At 45.5% G+C, this 19,509-nt stretch overlaps 1 protein-coding gene across 2 annotated transcripts in view; it reads left to right on the top strand.

Annotated features, from left to right (window-relative positions):
- Positions 1-19,509, top strand: part of SETBP1 (SET binding protein 1) — a 370,029-nt gene that overhangs the window by 18,098 nt on the left and 332,422 nt on the right. For both annotated transcript variants that reach the window (XM_058171213.1, XM_058171214.1), the window contains exon 2: positions 13,070-13,742. In XM_058171213.1, coding sequence (XP_058027196.1) covers positions 13,245-13,742 — 498 coding nt within the window. In that variant the 5' untranslated portion in view covers positions 13,070-13,244. The remainder of the gene's footprint in view (positions 1-13,069; positions 13,743-19,509) is intronic.

Genomic DNA, 19,509 nt, shown 5'->3' with positions numbered 1-19,509 from the left:
TTCTTCTCCGTGCCCTGTTCACCACCAGGCTGCTGCAGTTATAAATCCAATGCCCCGGTGTCACCGGGCACAGCGGCCCAGGCGACGACCAAAATAATGGCCGCGGCCTGTGGCCTCCGAACCCCGCCGAGCCTAGGACGCGCCAGCATCGGTCCCCACAGTCCTGTATGTCGGCTGGGAGACCCCTGGCGAGCCGTCCGTGCGGCAGGTGTCCTTTTCGGAACACCTGGCCCCTGAGGGCCTCGGCGGCGGCCGGATTCGGGCGCTGGAGGCAGGAGAAGCCTTCCAGACGTCCGTTGCCGCTGGATACCGGAAGTCGTCCTCAGGAGTTTTTTTTTTCTTTACTTTTAAAAGCCTTTTTTCTTTGGCCGAAAAAATGCTTTTAAAAGTAAAAAAAAAAACCTCTGGTGATCGCACGGCTCAGCTGGGATCATCAGAACCCTTTAAAAGCATTTTTTTCTGCAACCTCTTCAGCCGAAGAGGTTATAAAAAATGCTTTTAAAAGGTTCTGGCGATTAGGCAACTCAGCTGGGATCGTCAGAACCCTTTAAAAGCTTTTCTTCCTCTGCCGATCCCAGCTGAGTTGCCTGATCATCACAGGCTTTTAAAAGCCTTTTTTTTTTTTTACAACAAAGAGGTTGTAGAGAAAATGCTTTTAAAAGTAAAAAAAAAAAGTTGGCCACACCAACCCGGTCACATTACCCCACAACCGCCAAGCCACGCCCACAGAACCGGTAGTAAGAAATTTTACATTTCACCCCTGGTTGGGATCCAAGTACCGTTGGTGGTTTGAAGAGCTGTGGTTGCCTTGTTTTACATTTTTTTATATTAAATTGGAAAGAAAGGTGATGTTTGTGTCCCAAATAATTTGAAGGAAAATGGAGGGAGGCCCTTTTAGGATTGTTGAGAACATGATAATAGAAACACAGGTAGTCCTTGAATGAACGACCACAATTAAGCCCAAAATTTACGCTGCCAAGCGACACATTGGCTAACTGAGTTTTGCCCATTTTACGAGCTTTCTTGCCTCTGTTGTTGAGTGAATCGTTGCAATGGTTAAGTTGATAACATATTGTTTAAGTGAACCTGGCTTCCCCATTGACTTATGAGTCAGTTGCCAAGCATCCGAAATTTGATCATGTGACCATGGACCATTGTTGTAACTTTGAACGGTCACTAAGTGAACTGTTTTAAATCGAGGGGTCACCAACCTTTCAGACCTCGGGGACCACTAAATTCATAATTTGGTGGACCACCAAAATTTTCTCGCGGACCGCCAGTTGGTGACCACTGCTTTTATATTTGTATATTTTACTTCAGGAATTCCTCTCTTTGGGTATCTATGCTTCATCCTATGACTGACTATCACTAACTGTTGAATCTTATGATTTATGATGAATGTAGTTTATGATGATTAGGATCATGATGATCATGCTCTCGTGACGTCTCGTCTGGATTACTGCAATGCTCTCTACATGGGGCTCCCCTTGAGGAGCACCCGGAGGCTCCAGTTAGTTCAGAATGCGGCTGCGCGGGTGATAGAGGGAGCCCCTCGTGGCTCCCACGTAACACCTCTCCTGCGCAGACTGCACTGGCTACCTGTGGCCTTCCGGGTGCGCTTCAAGGTTCTGGTGACTATCTTTAAAGCGCTCCATGGCATAGGGCCGGGATACTTACGGGACCGTCTACTGCTACCGAATACCTCTCACCGACCCGTGCGCTCTCACAAAGGGACTCCTCGGGGTGCTCCTCAAGGGGAGCGACACCCGGGGGAAGGGCCTTCTCTTTGGGGGGCCCCACCCTCTGGAACGAGCTTCCCCCAGGACTTCGCCAACTTTCCGACCTTCGAACCTTTCGCCGCGAGCTTAAGACACATCTATTTATTTGCGCAGGACTGGACTAGATTTTAAATTCGAATTGGTTTTAATGGGGATTTTATTATTTTTATTGTCATTTTTAATTATTCGGCCATTTGTAATAAGTTTTTTAATGGATGTTTTATTTGTATTTATATGTATATTTTTATCTGGCTGTGAACCGCCCTGAGTCCCTAGGGAGATAGGGCGGTATAAAAATACGAAAAATAAATAAATAAATAATAAAATGATTTGTTGCTTGTATGTACACTGAGAGCTTATGCACCGGAGACAAGTTCCTTGCGTGTCCAATCACACTTGGCCAATTAAGAATTTTATTGACTTCTACTATTACATTTGCCCCATTACTTGTGAGAAACTCAACTGGTGTTGCAAAGAGTAAAATTGTTTTGAGTTGTCCAGAACTATTAATAGTCAGCGGACATACAACTTTAATAAATTAGGGTGGGTCACACGGTCAGCCAGATGGTTGATTGGGCATTTTTCTCCACCTGTTAAGTTCTTCCTAAGGTGTGGTCACAGCATGTAGGTCAGGGGTGTCCAAACTTGGTCCCTTTAAGACTTGTGGACTTCAATTCCCAGAGTTCCTCAGCCAGCTTTGCTGGCTGAGGGATTCTGGGAGTTGAAGTCCACAAGTCTTAAAGGAACCAAGTTTGGACACCCCTGATGTAGGTTATTCATAATAACAGAGTTGGAAGGGACTTGGAAGTCTTCTAGTTCAACCCCCTGCTCAAGCAGGAGACCCTATACCAGGGGTCTCCAACCTTGGTTGCTTTAAGACTTGTAGACTTCAACTCTGGGAGTTGAAGTCCACAAGTCTTAAAGCAACCAAGGTTGGAGACCCCTGCGGAGGCAACTTGTTCCACTGCTTACTTCTCTCCATGTGGATGTAGTACCATTAAGGACTACTTGTTGAGTATGGTTGTCAGCCAGCTACAAATCCATCTGGTGATCATGTAGTCTATTCCAGGGGTCTTCAACCTTGGTCTCTTTAAGACTTGTGGACTTCAACTCCCAGAGTCTGGGAGTTGAAGTCCACAAGTCTTAAAGGGACCAAGGTTGGAGACCCCTGGTCTATTCCACCTTTTTTCTAGCTTACCAAGAAGTAGTTTGTGGTCTATTTCGTCAAATGCCTTACTGAAATCTAAGTACACTACGTCTACAGCATTTCGCTGTTCTACTAATTTAGTTACTTTATCAAAGAATGAAATAAGTTTGGTTTAGCATGATCTGTTTTTAAAACAAACCCATGCTGGCTACTAGTTATAACTTTTATTTGCTTCTAGTTGTTCGCAGATCTGTTTTTTGATTATCTTTTCCAGGATCTTCCCAGGTATTGATGTTAGATTGATTGGTCTGTAGTTTCCTGTGTCTGCGTTGTTTTTTCGTGTTTGAAGATGGGAATCACATCAGCCCTTTTCCAATCCTGAGGTACTTCCCTGGTGCTTCAGGATTTTTGAAAGCTATGGTACACCAGTTCTGAGATAACATCTGCCAGCTCCTTCAGAACTCTGGGATGTAATCTGTCAGGTCCTGGTGATTTATATTCATCAAAGTGAAAACAATCAGTGGAATGACTCGCCTTCAGAAGTTGTAGGTGTCTCCATTTACTGGAGGTTTTTAAGGAGAGATTGGACAACCATTTGTCTGGAATGGTGTCGTGTCCCACTCCTCCGCTGACGGCCGGGTCAGGGAAATCCAAATCAGGCATGCCTCCGCAGCTCTGCCAAAGTCCTAGCAAAGTCCTCAGGGTAGGCAGGAGACCAGAAAGTGATTTCAGCAAGATATGTTTAGACTTTGCCTGACTCAGAGAATGCCAGAAAGCAGGTCCTTTATATAGGCCATGGGGTGTGGCTCCATGACTCAGCACTTATCCAGGCCTGCCCCTCCCTTCCTTCTGTTGCCTCCGTCTATCAAGTCTTCTGACGCGAGGGTCACTCCAGTCTGCAGCTGTTGGCAATTGACCTCCCTCAGGCTCACATGCTGTGGAGGAGGGGGAGGGGTCTAGTTGCTCCGTTTGCCTGGGCATGGAGCCAGAGCTGGGGCTGGAGATACTTCCTCCTCTTCAGCCTGTCTGGGCATGGAGCCAGGGCTGGGGCCGGGAGGCATACTAGGACATTCCTCCGTGTTCGGAAGCAGATAAGAAGGCCCCGGCTGTGGTGAGATCGGACGAGACATAACAAATGGTATAGAGCTGTGATGGCGAACCTATGGTATATCAGTAGACATGCAAACTTCGGGCCTTCTGGGCCCACCAGAAGTAGGGAAACAGGTTGTTTTCTGCCTCTGGAGGGCCTCTGGGGATGGTGGGGAAGGCCCATTTTTCTCTCTCACCTGGCTCCAGAGCCTCTCTAGGAGTCTGGGGAGGGCAAAAGTGGCCATCCCCCCTGCCCTGAGGTCCTCTGAAGCTCTGTTTGGAGGCTTTTTTTCTGAAGCTTGGTTTGGAGACTTTTTTTAGCCTCTGAAACCTCAGTTTGAGAGGCACGGCAGGGCTACCTTCGGAGTATAAGACACTCCCAGGTTTTCACCCTCTTTTTTGGGGGGAAAAGGGTGCATCTTACACTCCGAAAAATACGGGTAAATCAAATCCACCCCTGCTTCGATCTATCCTACTTTGCCCACAGAAATCTTATGTCTACCTCTGCGTGCCCTTCCATCCATTTCTGGAATTCTCACCCCTGAAGTTTCCACCTTGCTTTTCCGAGCTTGTCTTCGGAACCAAAGGCCGAAGAAAAGTTGGCATTTGACCCGAGTCAAATCCAGGAAGCTACCTGGCGGCACCTTAAGAGATGAAGTAGGGAGAGACTTCCGCTGGCAACGCAGGCTTCGTGGACGTTCCTTTGGGATCGTCTGCCCTGGGTTTCGTCAAACCGTCCCTGACAGCGTAAATGGGCTGTCAAACAGTTTGGAATTCTCTCCCCCGGGAGAAGGGGGAGGGAAGAGTGGTCAGGTTTGGGTAGAGCTCCCCGGGAGCCCCTGGAATTTAACCAGGGGATCGAAGGGTGAGAGCTCCCCTTTAGCCTGACGAAGCTCCGTGCCCAGGGTGCTTCTGTTTATACAGAACGAGAAGCCGCGACCATCTCTGTGCCAAGATTTATTTTTAAAGAGAACTCAACACAGACAGAACAAAGTAGGAGGACTAGCAAGAATTTGCAAGTAATAAATCTTAACTTCAGCTCTTAAATAGCTTTCCTTTGAACTAACTTTCAACTTGAGTGGATTTAAATGGCGTTTGCAATATACAAAGGAAAGTGAAACTATAAAAGGACAAAGGAAGAGAAGAACATAACAAGCTACTTTTTAAAAGGGAATGGAGGGAATGGAAAGGGAGAGGAGAGAGTGAAGGAAGAAAGTAGGTAGGAAAGAGAGAGGTAGAAAAGGGGGAAAGGAGAGGAAGAAGAAAGGGGAAAGAGAGAGGGTTAGAAAGGGTGGAAGAGAAGAGTAGGGAAGGAGGAGAGGATGTAGAAAAGCGAAGGAGAGGAAGGATGAAGAAAGTAAAAGAAAGTAGAGAAGGGAGGAGGAAAGGTTTGTTAAGGAAGGAAGTGGTAGTTGGGCAGGTCCGAATAAGTAACAAATGAAAGTTAATGACTAATGTTGAATAAGAGACTGTATATTGAATAGGTTGTTGGAAAATGGAACTAAAACTTTTTTACTAAAAAAAAAAAAAAAGAGATGAAGTAGGTTTGTTTCCCACAGTACGCTAATTAGCCTTGGAGGTGCCACCCGTTTTCTGCTGTTTTGCTGGCAGCACATGAAAGCTCTGCTACCTCTGGAAATGGCTTCAGTGAAGCTGCCTCTCGGGGCTCTTCATTTCTCTTGGGTGAGTCAAGCTAATTGGCCCAGAAGGACATTTGTGCAGTAAGAGATGGATGCTGATAAAGGCTGCTCGCGCAATCAAAAGGGATGAGCATCGGAGGAGGCCCACAGAGTCTCTCAGAGGCTCATTATGTAAGGGGGGGGAAAAGTGCTAAATGAAGACATCCCAGAAGGTTGTAGGAATGAACGGGCAGAAAGCCCATGGTTCCATTCGAGGGATCCACTCGGGGGATCGACTCAAGCAGCATAGCCAAAGAAGCTATGGGGATTTTCATCCAAGGGTGCTAGGAAGAGCAGAGTGTGCCTGGATGTGGGTCCTCTTGGGCAGCAGTCGCCAACTGGTGGTCTGTGGATCACTGGTGGTCCGCAAGAAAAATTATTTACATTTTTTTTTATATTGCACTAAATCAGGAGTCCTCAAACTCTGGGCCCTGGGCCAGATACGTGCAATGAACATTTTTGTTGCTGCAGAGAGCCTCTCCCTTTGGAGTCTTCTTTTCAGGGCAATTTTTTTTTATTTTTCCATAATAATTCCCACAATTTGACCAGTGTACAATACAATCACTTATCCAACAATCGATCCTATACTCAAATTATACTCAATCAGGGCTGCTCGACCGCCACTCCCTCCCTTAATCCTTTCTACCCTTCTCATCCTTCTTCGACTTTCCCCACCATCCTTCTCCTCGCTTTCCTACTTCCCCACCTCTTTCCCACTTCTCACTACCATCCTTTCTAACCCTCTATCTTCTCCTCCTTCTTCTCCTCCTATCCTTTCTTCTCCCTCCCTTCTTTCCTACCTACCTACCTACCTGCCTACCTACTTTCTTCCTTCTTTACTCCTCTTTCCTTACCCTTTCCCTTCGGGAGTGGTTACCGAGCAGTCCCGACTTTACACCATTCCAACTTGTTTAATTCTACCATTATTCCTGTACAATGGCAATCAATCAATTTATAAGCTTCCCCTCTCCCCCCCATTTCCCCCCTCCTCCCCCCTCCCCCCAAGACTTCCCAGAACAGAATACAGGGTATTGTAACTAACAAACATAATCTAAAATATAACATAAAACATATTCCATTTCACACCATCACGCCATCACACTATCAATTCCCTTCTTTCTTAAACTCTAATACATAGCAATTCCTACCTTCACTCAAAAACTAATTGATATTTTTTAATCTGATACTTATTTTGAATATAATCAATCCACTTTCTCCATTCCAAAATATATTTTTCTTGTGTACAGTCTTTCAAGCCTTTGGAGTCTTCTTATGTGGGTTGGAGGGGGGCAGAAATTCCGACTTGGGGTCTGCTTCCGCCTCCTGGTCCGGGGCTTTGGACGAAGGCTGGAAGGAAGTGCCACTGGTGGTAAAGAGCCAGAGGGCATTATTCCATTGGGACTGCATCATGGCCTGGAACCGGCTGACCATCTCAGCCCGCTGAGCCTCCAGGCACCTGTACCTGGCCTTGCACTTCTGCAGGTCTTCCCTCTGCTTAGAAAACCTATGCTAGTAGTCCTCAGTGAGGTGCTTCCGCTGAGCCTCCATCTCGGTCAGGTCCAATTTGTACTGATCCAGCTGGTTTGCCAACTCTTTCTCATGGTGGCTGCTTAACTCCAACAACTGCTTCCTGTTGGGGCCCTAAGGAGGTGAGGAGTGGCTGGCATGAGAGGGGTTAGTAGAGGTCGGTGAGGTGCCCCTTGATGCGAGTTACATCGAGTTGGCCATCGAGCTGGCCATGCCCACTCAGTCACATGACCACCTATCCATGTCCACCCAGCCAGTCATTAGGCAGATCATATTAGAATAGAATAGAATAGAATTTTTTATTGGCCAAGTGTGATTGGACACACAAGGAATTTGTCGTGGTGCATATGCTCTCAGTGTACATAAAAGAAAAGATACGTTCATCAAGGTACAACATTTACAACACAATTGATGATCAATATATCAATATAAATCATAAGGATTGCCAGCAACAAGTTATAGTCATACAGTCATAAGTGGAAAGAGATTGGTGATGGGAACTATGAAACGATTAATAGTAGTGCAGATTCAGTAAATAGTCTGACAGTGTTGATGGAATTATTTGTTTAGCAGAGTGATGGCCTTCGGGAAAAAACTGTTCTTGTGTCTAGTTGTTCTGGTGTGCAGTGCTCTATAGCGTCGTTTTGAGGGTAGGAGTTGAAACAGTTTATGTCCAGGATGCGAGGGATCTGCAAATATTTTCACGGCCCTCTTCTTGATTCGTGCAATATACAGGTCCTCAATGGAAGGCAGGTTGGTAGCAATTATTTTTTCTGCAGTTCTAATTATCTAATTATATTAGTGGTCCATGGGATTTAAAATTATGAATTTAGTGGTCCCTGAGGTCCGAAAGGTTGGGGACCCCTGCTCTATGGCAGGGGTGTCAAACTCAAGGCCTGTGGGCTGGATCTGGCCCATGGGGTGCTTAAATCTGGTCCATAGGATTGGTCTGGAAACAGCAAAGGACCAGCCTGTGGTGCCTCTGCCAGCAAAAACAAAGCTCAGGGCCACACATGCCCCTCCATGCCCCATTTTCGGCCGTGATGGCCTACTGCACAGCTCTCTGCCAGCAAAAACAGAACTTGGGGGGTGGGGGTTTGGCACATGCCTCCCCCGCCCCGAGCTCTATTTTTTCTCAAAGAGGGCCTGCAGGAGGCTGTCGGGGCTGAAAACAGGTGCGGGGAGGGCCATGCACAGCCCCCTCCCCCCTGGGCTCCATTTTCATGAGCAGAGGGCTAGCCAAACAAAACTAAAAACAAAACTAAAGGAGAAATGTTTCCCCCTTTTGCATTTGAGCATGCAAGAAGGGACAGGAAAGGAGAAAGGGGAAGAGGAAAGACAAAGAAGAAGAAGGAAAGGTGGAAAAAGAATACGGAAGGAAAAAAATAAGGAAAGAGGGGAAGGAAGACGAAAGGAGAATAAACAGGGAAGGAAAAGGACGGAAAGGAAAGAAGGAAGGAAGGAAGGAAGGAGATGAGATGAGAGGGAGGGAAGTCCTGTCTTAGCACTTGGCCAGGAAGGAAGGAAGGAAGGAAGGAAGGAAGGAAGGAAGGAAGGAGATGAGATGAGAGGGAGGGAAGTCCTGTCTTAGCACTTGGCCAGGAAGGAAGGAAGGAAGGAAGGAAGGAAGGAAGGAAGGAGATGAGATGAGAGGGAGGGAAGTCCTGTCTTAGCACTTGGCCAGCACAGGTGCCCCCGGCACAAGTGATGTTGAGCTGGCCATGCCCGCCACAGCCACACCCACGCCCACCCCCAGCCACGCCCACCACGGCTCTTCGAGGTCAAACACAATCCTCATGCGGCCCTCAATGAAATCGACTTTGACACCCCTGCTCTAGGGCAACGATATTCCCACGGGCAACTACAGATAGCCCTGAAGATAAGGACTCGAATGGAGCCCCGTGATTTCTGTTGCTTAGCTCAGTGAGGAAGTTGTTACCGCGGTATGCCCCATTGCCACCGTGGTTAGGTGACTAGCTAACTGTTGTTAAGCTGTGTTCGTGCCTTGAGCGTGGGAGAAATTTGGGGCTTGCTCCTTCATTTTGAGTGCCTTGTTTGGCCCGCCCAGGAAGGAGCCATCTTCTCCTCACTGCTGCTGTTGAGTTTTTCTTGGTTGAAAAGTAATAGAGTTGGAAGGGAGACTTGGAGGTCTTCTAGTCCAACCCCCTGTCCAAGCAGGGGACCCTATACTGTTCTGGACAAATGGCTGCCCAATCTCTTTTTTTTTTTGCAAAATTTTTTTATTTTATTTTTCCATAATAATTCCCACAATTTGACCAGTGTACAATACAATCACTTATCCAACAATCAGTCCTATACTCAAATTATACTCAATCAGGGCTGCTCGACTGCCACTCCCCCCTTTAATCCTTTCTTCCCTTCTCATCCTTCTTAAACTTCCCCCACCACCTTCTCCTCGCTTTCCTACTTCCCCTCCTCTTTCCCACTTCTCACTACCATCCTTTCTAACCCTCTATCTTCTTCTTCTCCTCCTCCTATCCTTTCTTCTCCCTCCCTTCTTTCCTCCCTACCCACCTACCTACCTACTTTCTTCCTTCTTTACTCCTCTTTCCTTACCCTTTCCCTTCGGGAGTGTTTGCCGAGCAGTCCCGACATTACACCATTCCAACTTGTTTAATTCTACCATTATTCCTGTACAATGCCCAATCTCTTCTTATAGACCTTCAGTAATGGAGTATCCACAACTGCTAAAGGGTAAGCCATTCCGATTGTTCTCACTGTCAAGAAATTTCTACTTAGTTCTAGGTTGCTTCTCTTCTTGATTAGTTTCCATATTGGTTTTGGTCCTGCTTTCTGGTGCTTTGGAAAATAGGTTGACCCTCTCTTCTTTGAGGCAGCACCTCAAATATTGGATGACTGCTATCATGTCACTCCTAGTCCTTCTTTCCATTAAACTAAACACACCGTATTCCTTCAGCCGTTCTCCATATGTTTTGGCCTCCAGTCCCCTAATCATCTTTGTTGCTCTTCTCTGCACTCTTTCTAGAGTCTCCACATCTTTTTTATATCCTGGCGACCAAAACTGGGTCCAGTATTCCAGGTGTGATCTTATCAAAGCATTATAAAGCGGTATTAACACTTTATGTGATCTTGATTCTATTTTCGCTAGGCAGGTTGTTTGAGTGCACCCTTATGATTTATAGATTATGATGTATGACTTAGAAAAAGCGATTGAAATTTTATCCTCCCTAGTTTGGATGTAACTCTAGTCCAGTGGTTGGCTGGGGAATTCTGGGAGTTGAAGTCCACACAAACTTCAGGATACCAAGGTTGAGAAGCACTGCTGTAGAATAGAATAGAAATAGAATAGAATTTTATTGGCCAAGTGTGATTGGACACACAAGGAATTTGTCTTGGTGCATATGCTCTCAGTGTATATAAAAGAAAAGATACGTTCATCAAGGTACAACATTTACAACACAATTGATGGTCAATATATCAATATAAATCATAAGGATTGCCAGCAACAAGTTATAGTCATACAGTCATAAGTGGAAAGAGATTGGTGATGGGAACTATGGAACGATTAATAGTAGTGCAGATTAAGGAATAGTTAGTAATGAATAGTTTCTATATTGTAACTAAATGTTGTGACCCAGGCCCAAGTAGATAGTAGAAACTCAGTCCGTGGAAAAAAACAACCACCAAACTTTATTCAAACAGCTGAGAATTACTTCATTCCCAGCGTAGTTCAACTAAATTAAAACAAATTCCTCCCAACACAAATTCCTCAGCCCTATCGCAAACCTTGGTCCAATTAGGCAAACTGCCAAAGGCCTTTCTTGGCTAAACATTCAGAAGTCACAAAAATAAATGCAAGACGTAGACGAAGCTACCAACGTTTTTTTCCGGCAAAGCTGAAATGCCAGTGCTGGTCTGTTTTAAGCCTTATGGGAGGGGCCAATCATCTCTTGGCCCTACTCCTGAGTCGTCCTCTCTGCTTGAACTGCTCTTGCCTTTTGGCAGCTTTTCTCATGCGTGCATTAGGAACAGGCTCCTCCTGTTCCTCTGCCTCACTACTAACAGTCTCTGGAGGCTCTGGAGTCTGCACCTCACTCCCTGATGGACCTGGCCTCACCTCAGCCTCATCGCTGTCCGATTCCGTTGGCAGCTCTGCAGGGTGCTGGCGGACCACAACACTAAACTTTGGTGGAATGTGCCCGATGTGTATGATGAGATAAGTCATTGCTAGCCTCACTGGTTAGCCCATGGGGTGTAAATAAATATCCCAGAAGCAGTGTAATTGGTTTAAAATTTCTTTTGGAGGAAATCCCTGTGAGACCTTCTCACAAACGTGTTTCCTGTATGCAGGCAGAATGTAAGGAAACCCAGAGCAACCCACCTGCATGAAATAATTTCATTTTTTTCAAGCAGTCCCAACTCTGCTCCCCTCCCTTCTGTTAATAATTAGTTTGACTTTGACTGTTTCAGCTAATTCAGATTTAAAAAAAACTCTGACCTGTCTGCAAACCTAGGTGACTTCTGCATCTTGTCCAGTAATAGAAAAGGATCACTTTTTAAAGGTAGATGAAAAGCTCGAAACCTTTCCCCAGTTATAGGTATTTTTCGGTTAACAATGGGAATTGGGACCATAATCTTCATTAAACAATGCGATTGTATGGTGTGATGTTACTGGACTAAGTTGTTTAGTTGTTGGCAACCCGTGTTGCTGTTGTTAAGTGAGGATCATGGATTGTTAAGTGAGGAGCTCCCCATGACTTCCTGTGGACTTCCAACAAACAAAGTCATTGGGGAAGCCAGCAGGAATTCAGTGGGGACTCCTAGGTTGCTCTTAAGCCGCTGCCCACGGCATGAGCATGACTGGGCTTAGAGTGATTATTCCAGATGACAAAAGGACACCCATGTATGGTATGCAGGTGGCTGCCATGGTCACCAGGAGCTTGTATTTCATAGCCATTTTTTGTCCTCGGGACAAAAAAAACCCAGCAGGCATGGGAACAACTTACTAGAGCAATTTGCAACCTTCCTTGCTGGCTTCCCCATTGACTGCGTGTGGGAAGCCTGGGAAGGCATCAATGGCAGTCACATGACCATGGCTTCTAGCAGCCATCATAAGTTGAATCTGATGATGACAGGTGCCGGGACAGCCAGAACTTCGAGATCTGGTGATCTGGTACCACTCGTTCAAAACTGTTGTAACTTTGAACAGTCACTGAACGAGTGGTTGTTAACTCTGTGTGATATCCATTGCCATCTTCTATTTTCTTCTTGGACCCGATGATTATCCATGACCTCAGTTGCAAAAGTGAGAGCCTCAGTTGTTACCATGACGGGTTGATCCCCATCGTTGAATAGTTGAGGAGCCGCGGCGGCGCAGTGGTTTAGAGTGCAGTCCTGCAGGCTACTTCTGCTGACTGCCGGCTGCCAGACATTTGGCAGTTCGAATCTCACCAGGCTCAAGGTTGACTCAGCCTTCCATCCTTCCGAGGTGGGTAAAATGAGGACCTAGATTGTTGATGGGGGAGGGCATAGGCTGACTCTGTAAAATGGCTTAGAGGGGACCTTAAAGCACTGTAAAGCGGTATATAAGTCTTAAGTGCTATTGATATTAACCAATACTGAATGGGTAGAATAGAATAGTATGATTCAATTAACAACCGCAGTGATTCGCTTAACAGCTGTGGCAAAAAATAAATAAATGGTTGTGAAATGGGCAAAACTCACTTAACAACTTCCTCCTCACCGTTTGGTAAGTGATCGTAAGGTGAGGACTTCCTGTACTAAAATGTTTATTGACAGCAACATGAAATCCATGCTGAACATTCCGAGTTTTCTGATCTCTTGTTGTTGTTTTTTGTTCCCATCAGTTGCAGAGCTGAGACTTTTTGAGTTCCTTCTTGTGGTCCGACATTTCGACCTCTAAGAAAAGCCAAGTGGAATCTCGACTTCTCTTCTGGGGGGGGAGGGGAAGGATCCCCTCGTCTTCAGCTCAGTCGCCTCTGCTCCTCCCCCCATAAACTTTTCGGAGCCTGGGGGATTGCTATGGAGCCCAGGGAAAATTTAGGCCCTTCCCGGCCGAGAGGAAATGAGACGGACTTCTTGGCATCTACTATTGCTTCTGCCAAAGCTCCTTCTGCTCTTGGAGGATCTGGGGAGATCCTGCTCTCTACGTCTGGCTCTGCGAAAGGGATCTCGGGGAGTGGGGATCACCATCGTATGGAAATTGAGGAAGAAGATGAGCTTTGCTCCAGGAGGGATGTGGATTCGATTTCCAACGCCGACAGCGAGAAGTGGGTAGCCGGTGACGGTCTGGAGGAACAGGAATTCTCCATCAAGGAGGCCAACTTCACCGAGGGAAGCTTGAAGTTGAAAATCCAGACCACCAAGAGGGCCAAGAAGCCCCCCAAAAGCCTGGAGAACTATATCTGCCCTCCAGAGATCAAAATCACCATTAAGCAATCTGGGGAGCCCAAACTTTCAAGAGCTGGGAAAAACAGCAAAGCCTCCAGAGAAGAAGACCACTCTCACTCCAAAAAGAAGGTAAGGGAGCATCTCTTGTTCTTCTGTTTCTTGGGATGGAGATCGGGAAGGATGGGGGTGTTCCTTCTGGACTTTTGTTTTTTACAGCGGGTGGAAAAGGGGCATTGTCTCCTGGAGCTCCAATTTTTGCATGAAGGAAGTTCTCATGGGCTTTGATGAGCGATGGAGCCCCATGTTTGGTTCATCGTGAACGAAATCTGGGTGTTCTTTCTTGACTTCTGTTTTCACAGAGGGTGAAAAAGGAGCATTGTCTCTAGGAGCTCCATCACCCTTTTTCCCATGAGGGAAGTTCTCAAGGACTTTGGTGAGTGATGGAGCCCCTGTGTTTGGTTCGACGTGAACGAAATCTGGGTGTTCCTTTTTGACTTCTGTTTTCACAGAGGGTGATGAGGGGCATTGTCTCCAGGAGCTCCATCACCCTTTTTTCCATGAGGGAAGTTCTCAAGGACTTTGGTGAGCGATGGGACCCTGTGTTTGGTTCAATGTGAACGAAATCTGGATGTTCCTTCTGGACTTTGGTTTTCACAGAGGGTGAAAAAGGAGCATTGTCTCCAGGAGCTCCCATGTTTCCATGAGGGAAGTTCTCAAGGACTTTGATGAGCGATGGAACCCTGTGTTTGGTTCAGCGATATCTGGGCGTTCCTTCTGTTTTCACAGAGGGTGAAAAAGGAGCATTGTCTCCAGGGGCTGTTTTCCATGAGGGAAGTTCTTAAAGGCTTTGGAGAGAGATGGGAATCCTGCGTTCGGTTCAGCGTGAACAAGATGAAATCTGTGTCCCTTCTGAAGTGTGGGGGGGGGGTGTCTTTGCAAATCTAAACATGGGACAACAGGTGGACCAGATAAACAGATGGAAGAGGGGGAGGAGGAGACGTCAAAAGACAAGGACCAGATGCTATTAGCATAAGACGCTCGGAGGTCTCCTGCACACCAGATGCTTTGCCGATGTAGGGGGGGTGGGTCGGCCCTCAGCTGAAGGCGATTTCCAAGAGTTGTTTGCAGGACAATATAATGGCCGGCTAACAACAAAGAGCAGGCCTTGAAGCCGGAAGACTTTGCAGAGTTTAAAAGCCCCCCTGCCCCCACCCAGTTAATAGCCCACCTCTCCTTTTTTAATTTTACTTTTGTTTTTCATCAGAGCAAGTTCTAAGAGGATGCTTTGGGGACAGCTAGGCAGCAAGCTTTGCACAAAAGCATTCCTCTTTTGCAAAATTAGCAGAGTTTTATCTTTTTCATGGGTGAGGAGGAGGATTTTGGGAGATTCATTTGGGGTGGGCGAGACCCGAGGTTTGCAGCTGGGTTGGCGTCAACACCGCTCTGGTCTTTCCTTTTGACCTTTCATGGACTTTGAATTTAGAGATGGGCGAATGAAAACGAATTTAGTTTAGATTTGCAGGAACTCGCAAGAGAACCTTATTCTGATTAGGCAGCCACTCAAAGGGAGCAATTATTGGTTGCAAGTCACTTTACAGATTGTGCATTTTGGGTGTCGGTTTGTGTGCCCAGTGATTCAAATGGAAATTTTGAACATTCCAAAATGAATGTTCCTGTAATTTGAGGAAAGATATGCCCTAAATATTTGCTAATGTTGGGTGGAGATGTATATGTATATGTATATGTATATGTGTGTGTGTGTATAGATATGTATGTATATGCATGTATATGTATTGCTCCATCCAGTGGCCCCAACTTTACCCCGAATTAAGAGATTACAGTCTCATAAAAAAGGGAATTATTCAAGTTTATAGCAGAAATAAAGTGACTTCAGACTGTAATAACACTTCAATACATCATAATCAAGATTAAGGTGAAAACCAAGTAAATTTAATTTTGCAATATTACAGGGGTTCTACTATACTATACACATACTCTTACCCACAAACACACACACACACGTGTGTGTGTATGAATGTATGTATGCATGTATGGGATGTTTGAAACATTATATCTGTTCATATGCCTGTTTCAAACATCCAAAATGATTTTTAGCAGGGGCAATTCCATCAGGTGCTGCTATTTCAAGTCTCGATTCTTTCCCCTGAATCTGGTAGTGAATTATACGAGCACACAATAGATTCAAACTTAAAGTGAACCGCTCCAATCTCGCTTGCAGAAAATATGACTTCAGTAACTAGAGTTGTTAATGCCTGGAATGCACTACCTGAGTCTGTGGTCTCATCCCAAAATCCCCAAAACTTTAACCTAAGACTTTCTACTGTTGACCTCACTCCATTCCTAAGAGGTCTGTAAGGGGCGTGCATAAGAGCACCAGCGTGGCTACTATCCCTGTCCTAATGTCCCCTTTAGTTGTATTCATTTTATGTATTCAGTTCATGCTTATACTTATATATATTATTTAATATGTATTTGACAAAATAAATAAATAAAATATCAGGAGCGCTTCCCAAGTTGAGTTTGAGCAGGATAACAAAGTCCGAGGTGCCAGCCAGATCAGTGAAGATTTTAATATTTGTATCTGGAATTTGACGCACAAGCTAATTTTGTATGCCCAGATGTCTGTGAAGGTTTCGTGCCGACTTTTAAAACGTGGATACTATCTCCTGAAAATGTGCAATTTTTTTTTTTTTTTTGCACCTACAACCTAGTGATTCCATGCGCTGTTTTTTTCTATCTATGCAAATAGTATGGCTTGGATAATAACACTGTTATTTCTGGATATCTCTTGGGCTTAAAAGTACAGTAGGTGGTAATCTTTTTTCTCCCTTCCGTTTCATCGTTGCTGTAGCTATGTTCACACTACACCGCAGAATTTTTTTTTTTTTTTTTTTTTTAGCCAAAGTAGTAACAGCTGCGTGCGAGTAAAATACTATGCGGGTTTAGTTGATGCCGAGTCTGGAGCTTTTTAACTGTTGCAAAATCCATTTTTGGTTTGGTTGGATTTGTGCAAGAACCTTGGGTTAAATCGGTAAATCAATTGTGCAAATGTACTTCACTTGTCTTTCTCCTTAAGCCTGCTTTGGAAGCTATTTTGTTTTTGTTTTTTGCTGTATGTTCTTTTACATTTATTTCATGCTTTATAGTCCTGAAAGACTGGTTGGGTTCACAGATTACACCTAGCCATAGTTTTTATGCCATGGTTTATTAAACTATAATCTTGAGGTTACCCAATGTGGCTAAGCCATAAACCCAGTCGCAAAGGCTGAGTTTACTGAACTTGCTAAGCTAAAGCCAAACAAGCCGCATTATGGGTCTCTCTCTATGTGTGTATGTGTGCGTGCACAAGCCTTCAAGTCAGTGTTTGACTCTGGATAACCGCCTGGACAAGACATTGCATCTTTTTTGTTAAAGTTTACTGAAGTAGTTTGCCATTACTTCCTTCCTAGGGCCGAGAGAGAGGGACTGGCTAAGGGCACCCAGCTGGCCTTGTGCCTCTGGTGGGACTAGAACTCACGGTCTCTCGATTCTTAGCCTGATGCCCCAACCACTAGACCAGTGGTTCCCAACCTTTTCTTGTTTGAGGCACAACCTTTTCTTGTTTGAGGCACCCTTGGAAAGCCTTTCAAAAGTTCCCGGCACCCTTATAAGGAAATAGATATTTAAAATCTCCATAGCTCAAAAGTTCCCGGCACCCTCAAAAGATCTCACGGCACCCCTTAGTGCCGCGGCACACTGGTTGGGAACCACTGCACTAGACCAAACTGACTCTGAAATGGATTAGGATCAAGTGTCAAATCAATTGTACTTGGAATAGATAGATAGATAGATAGAAGATAGCCGTTCTCAGCGCCGTTGTTACTCGGTACGGTCACTAAAACGGACATTTGTGTCTCAGGAGCTACTCATACAGGTGGAATTATGACAAGCGTCAGATGGTTACAGTGGCGAAATCCAAATTTTTTTACTACTGGTTCTGTGGGTGTGGCTTGGTGGGCGTGGCAAGGGAAGGATATTGCAAAATCTCCATTCTCACCCCGCTACAGGGGGAAGGATATTGCAAAATCTCCATTCCCACCCCACTACGGGGGGAAGGATATTGCAAAATCTCCATTCCCACCCCACTACGGGGGAAGGATATTGCAAAATCTCCATTCCCACCCCACTCCTGGGGGAAGGATATTGCAAAATCTCCATTCCCACCCCACTCCTGGGGGAAGGATATTGCAAAATCTCCATTCCCACCCCACTCCTGGGGGAAGGATATTGCAAAATCTCCATTCCCACCCCGCTCTGGGGCCAGCCAGAGGTGGTATTTGCTGGTTCTCTGAATTACTCCAAATTTCCGCTACCGGTTCTCCAGAACCTGTCAGAACCTGCTGGATTTCACCCCTGGATAAGTTAAAATGATGGATTAAGAAAGAACCACCTCAGCTGCTGAGTGAGGTCCACTTTCAACAAGGCTTCGGGTAGAATCTTACATTCTTGTTGGGGCCTTTTCCTTTTTTTCCCACCAAAGTTGACCTACGCAGAGAAGGTCGGTTTTTACTCAGAGTAAAACTGTCACAGTTCAAATCAAGCCTTTTTCTTTTTTCCTCCCCTCTCAAGCAGAATTCAACAGGAAATTAGCACTTGAAGGCCTAATCCCAGAAATGATGCTATAATCTCAAAGTGAAGGACACCATGTGGAGGGAAACTTCCAAGGAACTCTGGTGATTTATTGGCGTAAGCAACCCTTAAAAGCCCTTGTTTGAGGTTGCCGCAAAGGAGTCCTGTGGTTCTTTTTAAAGGTAGCACCGTGGATTTATGCTTTTCTTCCAGGATTTTGGAATTGGTGTGTGTCTCTTGAAGATTATCAATGCAAGAAATAGATATAGGTCGGGATTTTCAAAAATGTGGTGCATTTCCTTACCTCTCTCCCTCCCTCCCTTTTCTTTCCTTCCTTCCTTCCTTCCTTCCTTCCTTCCTTCCTTCCTTCCTTCCTTCCCTTCCCCCTCCTTCCCTCCCTCCCTCCCTCCTTCTCTTTCTTTCTTTCCTTCCTTCCTTCCTTCCCCTTCTCTTCCCCTCCTTCCCTCCCTTCTTTCTTTTTCTTTCTTTTTCTTCTTTCTTTCCTTCCTTTTTCCTTCCTTCTTTCCTTCCTTCCTTCCTTCCTCCCTCCCTCCCTCCCTCCATTGTTTCCCTCCCTCCCTCCCTTCTTTCCTTCCTTCCTTCCTTCCTTCCTTCCTTCCTTCTTTCCTTCCTTCCCTCCTTCCTCCCTCCCTCCCTCCTTCTCTTTCTTTCCTTCCTTCCTTCCTTCCCTTCTCTTCCCTCCTTCCCTCCCTTCTTTCTTTTCTTTCTTTTCTTCTTTCTTTCCTTCCTTTTCCTCCTTCCTTCCTTCCTTCCTTCCTTCCTTCCTTCCCTCCCTCCTCCTCCCTCCCTCCCTCCCTCCCTTCTTTTTCCTTCCTTCCTTCCTTCCTTCCTTCCTTCCTTCCTTCCTTCCTTCCTTCCTTCCTTCCTTCCTTTCTTTCTTTCCCCAAATAATTATATTATAAGACATAACTTTACCATTAGCTGATTAATCACCATTCGTGGACATTTTTATTGTGTTTTTTTAAAAAAATTGCCTTTCACATTGTTGTCATTGTTTTAAAATTTTAAGACTTGTCAGCTGCCCAGAGTCACCTGGTTGAGTTGGGTGGCTAGAATAAATCAATGTTCAGAGTTAACCATGGAAACGTTGGGCTCAAGTCTGGCCGTAAGTCGAGGACTATCTGTACCGGAGCCTGCTTCTGTATTATGTACAACGTTTAAGATAGTCTTGGCCGGCTGTGGAGTTGTGGGAATTGTAGTCCGCATGTCTTAAAGCTTGAGAAGCCCAGGTACAGAAAAGTTCTTT

The sequence above is a fragment of the Ahaetulla prasina genome, chromosome 2 (genome assembly GCF_028640845.1).
Source record: "Ahaetulla prasina isolate Xishuangbanna chromosome 2, ASM2864084v1, whole genome shotgun sequence".
Classification (NCBI taxonomy): domain Eukaryota; kingdom Metazoa; phylum Chordata; class Lepidosauria; order Squamata; family Colubridae; genus Ahaetulla; species Ahaetulla prasina.
This window is presented reverse-complemented; position numbering and strand designations above follow the sequence as displayed.